The 12,963-nt window shown below is 49.2% G+C and overlaps 1 protein-coding gene across 1 annotated transcript in view; it reads left to right on the top strand.

Annotated features, from left to right (window-relative positions):
• Otud7a (OTU deubiquitinase 7A) overlaps positions 1–137 on the top strand; it is an 82,324-nt gene extending 82,187 nt beyond the window's left edge. Inside the window, exon 13 of the mRNA XM_013011901.1 lies at positions 18–137. Within this exon, the coding sequence (XP_012867355.1) occupies positions 18–137 (120 nt within the window). The remainder of the gene's footprint in view (positions 1–17) is intronic.
• Positions 138–12,963: the final 12,826 nt, after the last annotated feature.

Below are 12,963 nucleotides of genomic sequence, written 5' to 3'. Positions count from 1 at the left end.
GGCCCGGGCCGGCGCAGCGGCGGTGCCAGCGCGAGAACTGCGCGTTCTACGGGCGCGCGGAGACCGAGCACTACTGCTCCTACTGCTACCGCGAGGAGCTGCGGCGCCGGCGCGAGACGCGCGGGGCCCGGCCCTGAGCGCCCCCCCCGCCACGATCCCCCCCTCTCTCTTTCTTTTCTCCCCCCCTCCCCACCCCCCCATTCTGTCGGTGTGTCTTTTTTACATGCCCAGGTCCACCGAAAAGGCCGGCGCCTCCTCCTTGTCAGTGCCCCGTGTACGTGTTTGGTAAACGTTCCTAATGGTGCCTGAACCTACACTGACGCCACTCAGGTAGTAGACGGATAGGAAATAAGTCATACTGTTGGAAAGTGGGTTTGCTAGTCTAGCATCTGCCTCGTACCTGTGGAAACTCAACAGCCATTGCAAGAGTATTTTTGTTCCTCTATACGAGAAAAATAAAGAAATTCGCAGCCCTTTGTTTTTAGAAGGGAGTGTTTTACATGCTTTTATTTTTTTTTCCTTTTTTTCCCCCTTCTTCTTTCCTTTTCTTCTTCCGACCTCTGCCAGACAGTGATCCCCGCGCGTGCGTTTTGGTTAGCACCCAGCGGGGGAGGGTGGGGAGGCCCCAACGCGCAAGCGCAGCTCCGGCTGGGGCGGAGCCTCTGCCAGCTGTGTTCCCCCCCCCCCATACACACACACACACGGACGTCCAGACAGACAGACAGACACCTGAACCGGGCAGGACGCGCGCGTGCGCACTGTGGCCCTTTAGGATGACACCACTTCATTCCATAAGCAAAAATAAATAAATAAAACCTCCCTTGCCACACACACACAGAGCACCCCCACCCCCGGCTCGAACCCCATTCACACACTGCCATCCCAGCCCTGGTAGAACAGGCACCGGACAACCTACCTCGCAGGGCGTGGTGAGGTGGAGGCCACCCATCCCGGCCTCCAAAGCGACACCGGGGGTCCCCAGAGCCAGGTTTGCAACTCCTGATGCGGATGGGCACCCCCCCCACACACCCCGGGGAGCAAACACGCCATCCTGCCCCCATTCCTCCTGCCAAGACACCCCACAGTGGACCCGTGTCGGCTGGGGGGCCCCCCGTAGGGAGTGGAATCACATGGACCCCCCCCCAACCCCAGCAGAGAAAAGGGCCTGAACCCCCACTAGGCAGCTTTGAACCTGGCCGGGGCCACACACACACACCCCAAATTTCCAAAAGCTAAGGGCTGAAGGAAGGAAGTAACCCCACACCTCCACCACATCTGGGTTCAGCCAGGTAAAGGGGCTCCCTGCGAACGAGGGGGGTCGCCTCCTCCACCGGGCAGGGAGGCGCGGCCCTCCGGCTCCCCCACCCCAGGGAAGGGGGGCAGCCTGGTCACTGTTTTGTTGTTTTTGTTTTTTTGTTTTTGGTGCCTCCTATACTTCCTGAGGAAAATCAAAACCAGAGACTGTGTCCTTAGCTCCCTTGTTTTGAACAGCAATATTCAGCCTCTTCCTACCAATTACCTCTGGAGACTTCCAACCTTGGCCAAGAACCACGCGGACCCGTCCCGCCTCCCTAAGGGAAGAGGGAAGGATGCTGGCACACCTTTAGATCAGTGCCCCTGAAATCCTCAGAAAGGAGAAGGCGCCTGGCTTCCCTCGGGTCCGGGTCCGCGTATCCTCAGAGAATTCAGAAAGTGGGTCCCCTCTTTCACCCAGCTGAACTGAGCCGGACTCTCCGGAAACAAGGCTTCCTCTCCCTCCCCCCCCCACCCCCTTTCCAACATAAAGAGCAGCAAAAGCAAAAAAGTTTAAAACTTAAAAAAAAAAAAAGATGGGGAGGGGATTTTTTTTTTACTTACTTGGCAAACTATAATAAAATAACTGATTATCTCCTTGTGTAATTCCTCTTTGTGGTGGTGTTTGTTTTTGCTGTGGTTGGTCACTATTGCACAGCCCGGGGAGTGTGCCATAATTGAATCGAGTTTTGCTTACGTGGGTTCTTCAATGAAAATTATGTGTGGAATGGAATCTTGAAGAAATAGTTTCAAGGTTGTACTTCCCGTGCCAAACAAGATAGTTTTGATGTGTGATGATTGCTAATATTCATATCCCTAATTAGGACCAGTGGGGGTTTTTTTGGGGGGAGGGGAGTTGTTACTAAAGGGGGAAAAGTCATTTAGAAAACATCTCTCATCAAGAGGATCTGTGGCAGCTGTATTTGGACTGGTTCTTTTGATGTGTGTGTGAGAGACAATGCTAGGGCTTGAACTCACGACCTAGACACTGTTCCTAAGGGGTTTTTGATGTTGTTACTTGTTTTTTTTTTTTGCTCAAGGCTAACACTCTACCACCTGAGCCACAGCTCCGCATCTGGCTTTTTCAGTGGTTAACGAGATAAGAGGCTCTGGAATGTGTGTGCAGTGGCTGTCTTCCATCCACCATCTTCAGATCTCAAGGCCTCCTGAGTAGTTAGGATTACAGGCATGAGCCACCAGCACCAGCTGGACAGATTTTTGTTTTGGTTTTGTCCTGGGGCTTGAACTCAGGGCCTGGGCACTGTCCCGGAGCATTTTTGCTCAAGGCTAGCATCCTTCCACTTTGAGCCACAGCACCACTCCTAGTTTTCTGGTGGTTCATTGGAGATAAGAGTCTCACAGACTTTCCTGCCTAAGCTGGCTTTGAACCATGATCCTCAGCCTCCTGAGTAGCCATGATGACAGGTGTGCGCCTCCGGCACCCAGCTTGTACTGATTCTTTTAGTCACATCATGCCAGGCAGCTGCTTCATGCTCTGAAGCTGTGGGACAGGTGGCGTTGGCACTGTAGATAGCCCTGATTCATGACCATCGCTCTGATCAGCGACACAGACAACTTCCTAATGCTTCAATGCACATTCAGGAAAAAAAAAAAACACTTAGATGCCCAGGTCAAGGAGACATCAATGCACATTTGATTCATTTCTTATTTTAAATGTGAAAACAGCCAACGGGAAATTTCTAAAACTGGATATGCAAATCTTTTCTCTTCCTCCTGCTGTCTGACAGGTTTTATTTTTTTAAGACAAAAAGAATTAAAACAGTCTATTGCACTGAACAAAATGCATTGTACCCATCAACTGACATGTTGAATTGAAACCTTTGTACAACTACATAAAGACAATAAAAATGAAAGTTAAAAAATAGCAGTCCATTGTAATGGAAGAAAACCTAACAAAAGAATATTATATAATATATACTGTATAAAATATACTATATATAGTATAGTATATTATATAGTATAGTATATTATACATAGTATATATTATATATAGTATATTATATAGTATATTGTAATATACATTATATAATAGATATATATTATATATTTATGTATATTATGCAGTGTATATCATATGTCATATATTACATGATATATTATATCATAGTAATTATATATTTTATAATATATGCTGCATATAATATACAGATAGTATATTACTAGAAACCATATTATTAGAAACCAATATAAGAAACCATGTTGTGGTTACAGTATATGGTATGCATGTTTATATACGGTATATTACATATACATTATATAGCACAGTATATATTATATAATAAAGTATATATTATATAATAAAGTATATATAATATATACAGCATATATGTATATAGTCTACCTAGTATAATGTTCTCTATACCGACTGTGTCTAAAGTATATACATATTATAGACGGTGACCCAGATCCAAGTTACTTTCACCCAGCCCACCCTCTGATGACACATGCACCCAGACAAGTTGGGGTGTACCCGGGATGCAGCCTTGCTCCTCTGGCCGCCTGGAAGGGCCCCAGCCTCAGCATGGCCCCTGCCGGGAGCGCACACCCGTGTGGCTCAGTCCACATGGTTAAGAGCAGCCATTGTCCCTTGTGAGAGCCCCTGCCTCCAAACAGCGTTCACAGCTAGGAAGAGAGGGCGCATTGTGATGCGGTGTTCACCAGCTATCTGTTCATCCACAGCATGTTTCACGTGGCTCGGACGAGCTCATGAGACGAGGTCCCTACCCAGAGACCGTCACGGTGCAGCAGGCCAGAGACGGCAATTATTAGCAACCCTGCTGTGGTCACACGTGGGCCACAGAGTTCCCGGATGAGCTCTGTACCTCAGGGCTCTTTTGTGGTACAGGAAAGGGGATGCAGAAGGCCCTGCCGGCTGCTCTGGTGGGAGAATATAGTTCCCCTTCGGATCTGGCCACTTCTGGGAAGGACAATGTTTCTAGAAGGTTCCCAGACGTGACTTCAAATATTGACGTCACATTTCCTGTACATGTGTCCTCTTGAGTCAGTTGTTGGGAGAGGTGCCAGTACTGGGGCTTGAACTCAGGGCCTGAGCTCTCTTTGCTCAAGGCTAGTGTTCTATCACTCCAGCCACAGCTCCACTTCCACCTTTTTTCTGTGTATGTGGTACTGAGGAATCGAACCCAGGGCTTTATGTATGCTAGACAAGCACTCTACCCCTCAGCCACATTCCCAGCCCCTTTCTAGTATATTCTATTTGTAGATGTTTTACAGTGTTCCACTGAAATTTTACAAGCCAAGTTGAAAGTCTACCAGAAGAAATTATGTGTCTATTATTTCACAACGTGGCCGGGCAGCATTTCATACCCTTGTGGTCCCTTGAGGGGGGAAAGGGCTGTGCTTGCTGTGGATTCAAGACTTAAATGCTAGCCAGACACCAGTGGCGCACTGCTGTCATCCTAGCTACTCAGGAGACTGTGATCTGAGGATCGCAGTTCAAAGCCAGGCCGGGCAAGAAAGTCTGCGAGACTCTTATCTCTAATTAAGCACAGAAAAAGCCCAAAATGGAGCTATGTGGTTCAAGTGGTAGAGCACCAGCCTTGAGCAAAAAGAGCTCAGGGACTGCGCCCAGGCCCTGAATTCAAGCTCCAGGACTGGTTTAAAAAAAAAAAAAGGCTTAACTGCTTTTTATTGTTATTTATTATTTATTTTGCTGTGTGTACAAATACCCCCCTGAAAGTGGGAATAGATAATGTCTGTTTTTAATAGAGCTTGGCTTTCCCTTTGTTTTTGGTTTTTGGATTTGGGTTTTTTGTTTTGTTTTTGGTTGTTTTTTTTTTTTCCATTCTTGGCTTTTGGACCTTTCCTGGTGAATGAGCTCTCTTCATTCATGCCATCTCTAAGGGGCTTTTCTTACCTCTTGTTACCCAGGGTCATGTGGCTCTATTGCCTTAAAAATGTCATGGTTTCCAGAATAACGTGTTCATTCTCACAGTGTAGGTCAGGGATACTACAGTGGAATGAAATGACAGGGATTCTCCATGCCTTCCCCCCGTCCCCCAACCAGATATATACCTCAGGCGTGGGCCTGGGGCTGGGGTACCTAAATACCCCTTCCCTTAGCCCATACACTTATGTTGCAAACCATTACATATTGCAAAAACCATCCTTACCTAGCAAACTGTATTTCAAGTTGGTGAGGAGGGGGAAGAAAGGGGGAGGACTGTACCTAATCACTGGTGGGAAATTTGTGTAAGATAAAGCCCAGTGCTGGTGGCTCACATCTGTCATCCTAGCTACTCAGGAGGCTGAGATCTGAGGATCATGGTTCAAAGCCAGCCCGGGCAGGAAAGTCTATGAGACTCTTATCTCCAATGAACCCGCCAAAAAAAAAAAAAAAAAAACCAAAAGTGGCACTGTGGCCCACAGTGGTAGGGTGCCAGCCCTGAGCAGAAAAAGCTCAGAGACAGGGCCTAGGCCCTGAGTTCAAGTTCCAGGGCTGACAAAGCAAATAAGACAACCCAAACGATGTGCAAGTTCCATTCGGTGTCGTTTTTGCTTACTGTGACCTGGGGTGAGATCTGAAGGCACCTGTGGCACATTTCAGGTCCCTTTCTTTGTGACGTAGTCCTTTGCCCATGTTAGGGGAGGCTTTTGCGTGTTTTCAACGTTGTGTTGGCGGCTCACCCAGCCAGCTCTAGCCTGGGCCGCCCCACTGCGCAGCCAGGGTGGTACCTGTGAGTCTGACACCACTGTACTTCAACAGAACATGGTTCTGAAGTGCCTCCTGGTTTTCACAGGAAGGGGTGGGTGGGCCCATCCCAGGGCAGGTCAATCTAGAGAGACATTCCCCCACACACACCCCTCAGAGGCCTCCCTCACCCCCCACCCAGGAGGCCTCCATTGCTGGAGAATCACTTCCGGGTCAGGCCGGGTGACACACTTCTCAGCTCCACAAACAGGATCATGCAGCTCTACAGGGTTCTTCTTTCCAGAAAGACTCGGTCTTCCTCTTCCCCACTCCTGGCCCCAGACAAAAGAGGAGAGACGGTCCTGCCAGGGCCCCTCAGCAGTCTGTGCCCTGTGAAGAAGGTCGCCAGGCCCCGCCATCTTCAACACACAAGATCCTCAGGAGCAGCACCAAAGCTATTATCTCTGCACATGCTAAGGATTTGACGGCTTCTATTATTATTGTTGTTGTTGCTGCTGTCATTGGTGTTGTCAAATGCGTTGTTGAAATTTGCATTTTATCATTTTAGTCTTACAAAAACAATTTTGTGGCTGTTGTTTTAAACAGGTTCCTATCAACCCTAATTGTGTGTATACAAAATGCTACATCTTGCTTCTACTTTTGCTTTCTTCCCAAAGAACAGTTTTAGGATATCAATCTAACACAGAGTTGAAGAGTACCGGTTGGTTTTAAGAGTCAATGTAGGCAGAATCTTCCCCCAAATCAAAGCAATCTGCTAATGTCACAAAGACAAACAGCAAAGCCAGCTAATTCGAAATACATCTCCAAAACATCAGAGCGCTACTTTATCCCACCCCAGAATAAAAGCCTCGACCGTACAAAGAGTGTCCCTACCACAGAATGTCCTTGCACTCGCCTGCCTCCGGGCCTTTGCACATGCTCCACCTGGTACAGTCACGGCTCACCCTTTACTACCTACCTTTTTGTTTCAATGTCACCTTTCAATCAGGCCTTCTGTATTTAAAAATCTGACACATCCCGCCCTCCATATACTTTCTCCTGTGAACTCCACACCCTCCTTCCTGTGAGCCCTTGTATGTGTGAACTACTCATTTTCTCATTGTGTTACACACACACACAACAGAATGTACGCTCCATGTGGGCAGGAAATTTTGTAGGTGTCACACACTATTGTTCTATCCTGGTACCTACAACAGTGCCTGACACTTACTTGGCATTGGATAAATAATCTGTTGAAGGAAAGAAAGGAATGATCGCATGGGTATTAAGGTCCCCCCTAAAAATGTCCATTTCAGCCTCCATCAAATCGAGAATCTTCCTAGCTATGCACACAAACCCACCTCCCTGACAGTCCAAGATGGCGATGTGGGCCGGCCCTCCATCTCTGTGTGTGAGAACCTGGCCTGAGCAGGCAGAAGCGGCCTCTCGGGCGGGCGTGGGGCTCACCTCTTTGGGAGGGGTACTTGGGATCAAGCAGAGGGAAGGCCGGTTACCCGTCATCCCTCTCGGAGATGTTATGGTCCACCTGAGCCATTCCGGAGAAGGCTTTCCCATGGGTCCCGAGGTTCTCAGTTCTCGGTTCTTCCAGTATGGTGGCAGTGGATGGCCTAGCCCTGATCACTGGAAAGACCTGTTTCCCCAGGGGGGCACCAGGGACACGTGCCTGTCACCTTAGCTATCAGGAAGCTGAGCCGGAAGGATCACAGTTCAAAGCCAGCCCAGGCAGGAAAGACTGTGAGACTCTTTATCTCCAATGAACCACCAGAAAACCTTTAAGGGGAGCTGTGGCTCAAAGTGGTAGAGTGCTAGGTTTGAGCAAAAGAGCTCAAGGATAGCACTCAGGCCCTGAGTTCAAGCCCCACGACTGACCAAAGGTGGGGGAGGATTCTCCACAGAACAGAACCACAGAAGGAGAGAAAATGTCTCTTAGATGAGAGGCGGGGAGAAGAGGGCTGTGCAGACAAATGATCAAACCGCAGCGCCAGGGCCTCGCCCCTGAGCCCTCCCCCCCGCCCCCCCCCAGTCATTTTACAATGGAGTCACACAGGCCAGCAGCCCCCCTCCGACGCCCCGCCTCCTCTTCTTCTTCCAAGGAGTTTTTCACAACTACCTAACCTTGGCGTTCCCGTTCTAGGTCTTTGGGCCAAAAATGCATTTTCCTCTGAGCTGTTGGCCAAAAGAAAAAGACTGTTATCCACTGCTTCTAGGCCCCGTGTCCTGCTGTAGCCCGCGTCGGAGGCTTCCTCCCTCTCCTAGGCCACGCGTGTGGATATTTTTGCTACCTATTCTCTGGCTGCCATTCTTTCGGGTCCCCCGCGGGAGTGGCATCTCTCCCATCACCCCCCTGTGGCTGCTCAGTAGGCGGCGTGTGGGCCTCTGCGCGCCTGTTAACCAAATGACCTTTGCTCTTCCATGTGTTGCCCAGCTAGACTGGACATCTGTTTCTGCCAGGCCTTGGCTCCACACCAGCCTTTTTGCCTGGCGGGGGTCCACTGCCCAGAGGCGAACCTACCCTGGACAGAGCAGAGCTGCTGGTCAATTAGGGGCTCACCTCTCCCACCAGGGGTCCAGTCCTACGATCACAGGGACACTCAGAACGCAAAGTGGGCTCCCCTGAGACCAAGCAGGGATGAAGTTCCTTGGTGACCCTGCTCTGCCCCCTTGGCAGGGCCTGAGCTCCGGCTACCATCCTTGGAACAGAGGTCACTCAAGCCAGTGATAGCACAGGGTATACACCTCGCCCTGGTATTTGCTTGGTCTTGTAAGTAGGTTATGTGGTCTAACAATGTCAGAAATTTGTTCCTTCTTTCTCTGTAGATCTTTCTTTTTTTCCCCCTGTTTATTTTTGTCCATGGATGGCAGAAGAAAACATCGCATCAAAAATGTATGCGAGGGCTGGGAAGGTGGCTCAGGGGTAGAGTGCTTGCCTTGCATGCATGAGGCCCTGGGTTCGATTCCTCAGCACCACATAAGCAGAAAAATAAATAAATAAATTAGAAAAATGTGCTCTCTAAAAAAAAAATGTATACGAAATCACAGGACTTGGATCAAGTTGTTCAGAACCTTTCCCTACCTGCGAGCATTAATTCAAATACTCTTTTCCAATGCAAAATCCTTTTCTGTCTACCCATCCATTCTTGGTCAAGAACCGTCTCCTCCACGGTGGTCTAATCCTTTAGAATACTAAACCAAGGCACAGGTGACTCCCACCTGTAATCCTAGGGACTCAGGAGGCTGGCATCTGACAATCCAGGTTCAAAGCCAGCCTGCGCAGAAAAGTCAGTGAGACTATTATCTCCCATTAATCACCAAAAAGCCAGAAGTGGAGTTGTGGCTCAAGTGGCAGAGTGCTATCTTTGATCAAAAAGCTTAGGGACAGAGTCCAGACTCTGAGTTTGAGCCTCAGGAGAGGACCAACACACACACACACACACACACACACACACACATGAAAATAAAAAATAAAAATACTAACCCAATTTCTGCAATATGTAGTCAATCTTGCTTTCATTTTGGAAAACTTCTAGTAATGACTACTGCAGTTTTTTTTAACAGAAGAGCTGAATTAAATTTCTTTTATGAAATATTATCTCAAGTTAAAAAATAGCTCTGTAATCTATGTGATACAGTTTTTCCATTACTTGACACAGAGAAAGGCTTGATGCCTACTCAATAAAAGTAACACATTTATAAAAGCATTGATTGGTCTGATTCTTTACCCACTCCCTCCTGTGTTCTTGGTAAAATGCCATCTGAGAATATCTTTATGGCTCAAGAGAAAAAGGATTCTGTCAGGCGTCATCTAGACCACCGCTGGGAGTAGGAGTATTTCTCCAATCAGATGAAGTATAAACCTAGCCAGGCACTGGTGGCTCACATCTGTAATCCTAGCTGCCCAGGAGGCTGAGATCTGAGGATCATATTTGGAAGCCAGCCCAAACAGGAAGAGTCCATGAGACTCTCTCCAATTAGCCAGCACAAAACCAGAAGTGGAGCAAAGACTGAAGTAACAGAGCACCAGACTTAAGAAAAACAAAAACAAAAAACAAAACTAAGGTACAGGGGCTGTGATTTCAAGCACCAGGTGGGGGAGAGGGGATTATTTTTCAATGAGATGACCAGGCACTGATAGCTCAAGCCTGTCATCCTAACTACTCAGGAGACTGAGATCTGAGGATCATGGCTCAAAGCTAGCCCAGGCAGAAAAGTCTGTGACACTCTTATCTCCAGTGAACCACCAGAAAACTGGAAGTGGCGCTGTGGCTCAAAGTGGTAGGGTGCTAGCCTTGAGCAAAAAAGCTCAAGGACGGGCTGGGAAGGTGGCTCAGTGGTAGAGCGCTTGCCTTGCATGCTTGAGGCCCTGGGTTCAATTTCTCAGCACCACATAAGCTGACAAAGCCGGAAGTGGCGCTGTGGCTCAAGTGGTAGAGCGCTAGCCTTGAGCTGAAGCGCTGAGGGACAGTGCCCAGGCCCTGAGTTCAGGCCCCATGACTGATACACACAAAAAAAGAGCTATTTCCATGGTTGTAAACTTGCTTACCTTACCTTGCATGAGACCCTGGACTGGATACCCAGCACCACAAAATCATCAACATCATCACCACCACCATCGTCATCATCACCCTCAGCCCCACCCACATCTAAGGCTTGCTCTTCTACTGCAGGCCGTGGGGCGGCCATAGGCCCCCTGCCCCAGCTGTTAACAGCTGCCTCTCTCTGCACCTCATCCCCACCAGCTGGAGCCCAGCAGGGCTTGTTGCAGCTGATCATTGATCAGATCATTAGCATCTGGGCCCTGTGTCCGTGAGTGAGGACTCTGGGCTTCGGGCCCCAGCTGTGCCTTGTGGTAAGGGAGCCTCTATCTAAAGCTGTTCTCCTGTTGTTTTTTTCCCCTGCTTCATCGTTTTGGAGCACTTTCCCGGGTCATTTCAGCTTCGTGAACCTCAGCTTCCGGATCCTAGCTGCCTTGAGCTCTGGGAAACAGAATGACCCGAGTCAGTATGGCCTGCGGATCCTGGCTGCCAATGTGACTGCCCCTCCCCACTGCCCACACCAACCCGAGACCCCGAGGAGGAGTAACACTTCCCGGGTCTCCAAAATAGCTCCTCCTAGCTCCCCTCCCCCCCCACTCCCCTCCCCAGCAATATGCAGATTTGTGAGTGTAATGGTGGTATGGCTGTCCACTGGTGTTACCTGTGAATTCCCTGCGGCCATTTAAACCACATCAAAGAGCCCTCACTTTGGCTTTTTCTTATACTCAGTGCACTTTTTTTGGGGGGGGGGTCGGTTATGGGGCTTGAACTCAGGACCTGGGTACTGTCCCTGAGCCCTTTTGTGCTCAAGGCTAGTGATCTACCGCTTGAGCCACAGCGCCACCTCCGGTTTGGGAGGAGTTAATTAGAGATGATTTTCCTGCCTGGGCTGGCTTTGAACTGCCATCCTCACATCTCAGCCTCCTGAGTAGCTAGGATGACAGGCGTGAGCCATCAGAGCCCGGCTTGCACCTCCTCGTTCAATTATTTATTTCTCTGGTCCTTTGTTGATGGTTCTTCTTTGCAAACTGATCCCCACCCTCCCAGGTCTCAACATCGGGTCTGGATGGAGCTGGGGGCAGGAGAGGTATGGCGGGAGGAGTTTAGAAGCGGGGCGGAACCGCTGAGGGGCATCGCCTGGGTCCAATCCTCAGACACCTCCCCATCCTTCATCCCACCTCATCCCACCAGCGGCCGCCCTTCCTGGCAGGTGGCTGTGAACTTGACCTTGAGGCTGAGCTAACTTTGACTTGGTTTTCCCTGGTGGTCACTGTGGGCCGCTGGCTCCCGCTGTCTGCCAGGCCGGCCACATCTGGGCAGCAGGGGCCCCTGCATGGGTGATGCTGTTCAGGGTGTTCAGTCCCCCCACCCCAAGACTCGGAGGATCTTGGTCTCCCTGAGACAGTCCTGCTGTCCAGGTGTTCTGTTCATATGACAAGAGAAGATATAGAGTCTCCAGGCAGGGGAGGCCACGTGTCATTCCGAGATAAGTCAGGATCTAGCACTGGGCAAAAGTGTAAGGGGCAGGATTGCACCCACCTGCCTGTGTCCCATGCCAGCCGCCCGGGGAGATAGAACCGTCCCACGGAGATAGCCCAGTGGAAGCTGAGGTGCTTGGCTGGGAAATAAGAGCAGCTCATGCTCAGGTGAGAGAAACGCACAGGAAGCAGATCCACATCTGCGCGGAGGCCTGGGAGGTGCGGGGAGGGGATGCTGGGAGGGATTGGAGGGATGTGAACCAAAGAATACACAATTTCAGTTGGACAGAATGAATACACAATGTATCACATATTTCCAAATTGCTGAGAGTACGTTTAAAAAAAGTTTTAAGAGAAGTAGCAGCACTGTGAATTAGCTTGCTCTCACTTTGTCCCAATACATTTGGATATCAAAACAGTATGTGGCTCTCCTAAATTGATACCGTTTTTTCTTTGTCTGTATATGGATGGATGGGTGCGTGTACATATGTATTTTTGGGTGCTACTGGACTTTTTGAATTCTGGGTCTGGAATATCTGCTCTACCACTTGAATCACACACGCACACACCATTGTTTTGTTTTTATTTTGCTTTTCTGAAAGAGCCTTGTGCCAGGCACTGGTGGCTCTCATGCCTAGCTACTCAGGAGGCTGAGATCTGAGGATCAAGGTTTGAAACCAGCCTGATCTGGAAAATCCTTCCTTGAGACTCTTATCGTTAATTAACTACCAAACAAACAAACAAACAAAAACCTGCTGCAAGTACAGCTATGGCTCAAGTGATAGAGCATTAGCCTTGAGCAAAAAGCTCAAGGGCAATGCTCAGAGCTTGAGTTAAGCCCCAGGATTGGCGTGTGCACACAAGTAAGAAAGAGGAAGGAGGACTGGGAAGGTGGCTCAGTGGTAGAGTGCTTGCCTTGCATGCTCGAGGCCCTGGGTTCGATTCCTCAGCACCACATAAGCAAAAAGAA

This window comes from Dipodomys ordii, unplaced genomic scaffold (genome assembly GCF_000151885.1).
Source record: "Dipodomys ordii isolate 6190 unplaced genomic scaffold, Dord_2.0 Scaffold15, whole genome shotgun sequence".
In the NCBI taxonomy this organism is placed as follows: Eukaryota; Metazoa; Chordata; class Mammalia; order Rodentia; family Heteromyidae; genus Dipodomys; species Dipodomys ordii.
The sequence above is the reverse complement of the archived record's forward strand: the minus strand, read 5'-3'. Positions and strand labels throughout refer to the sequence as shown.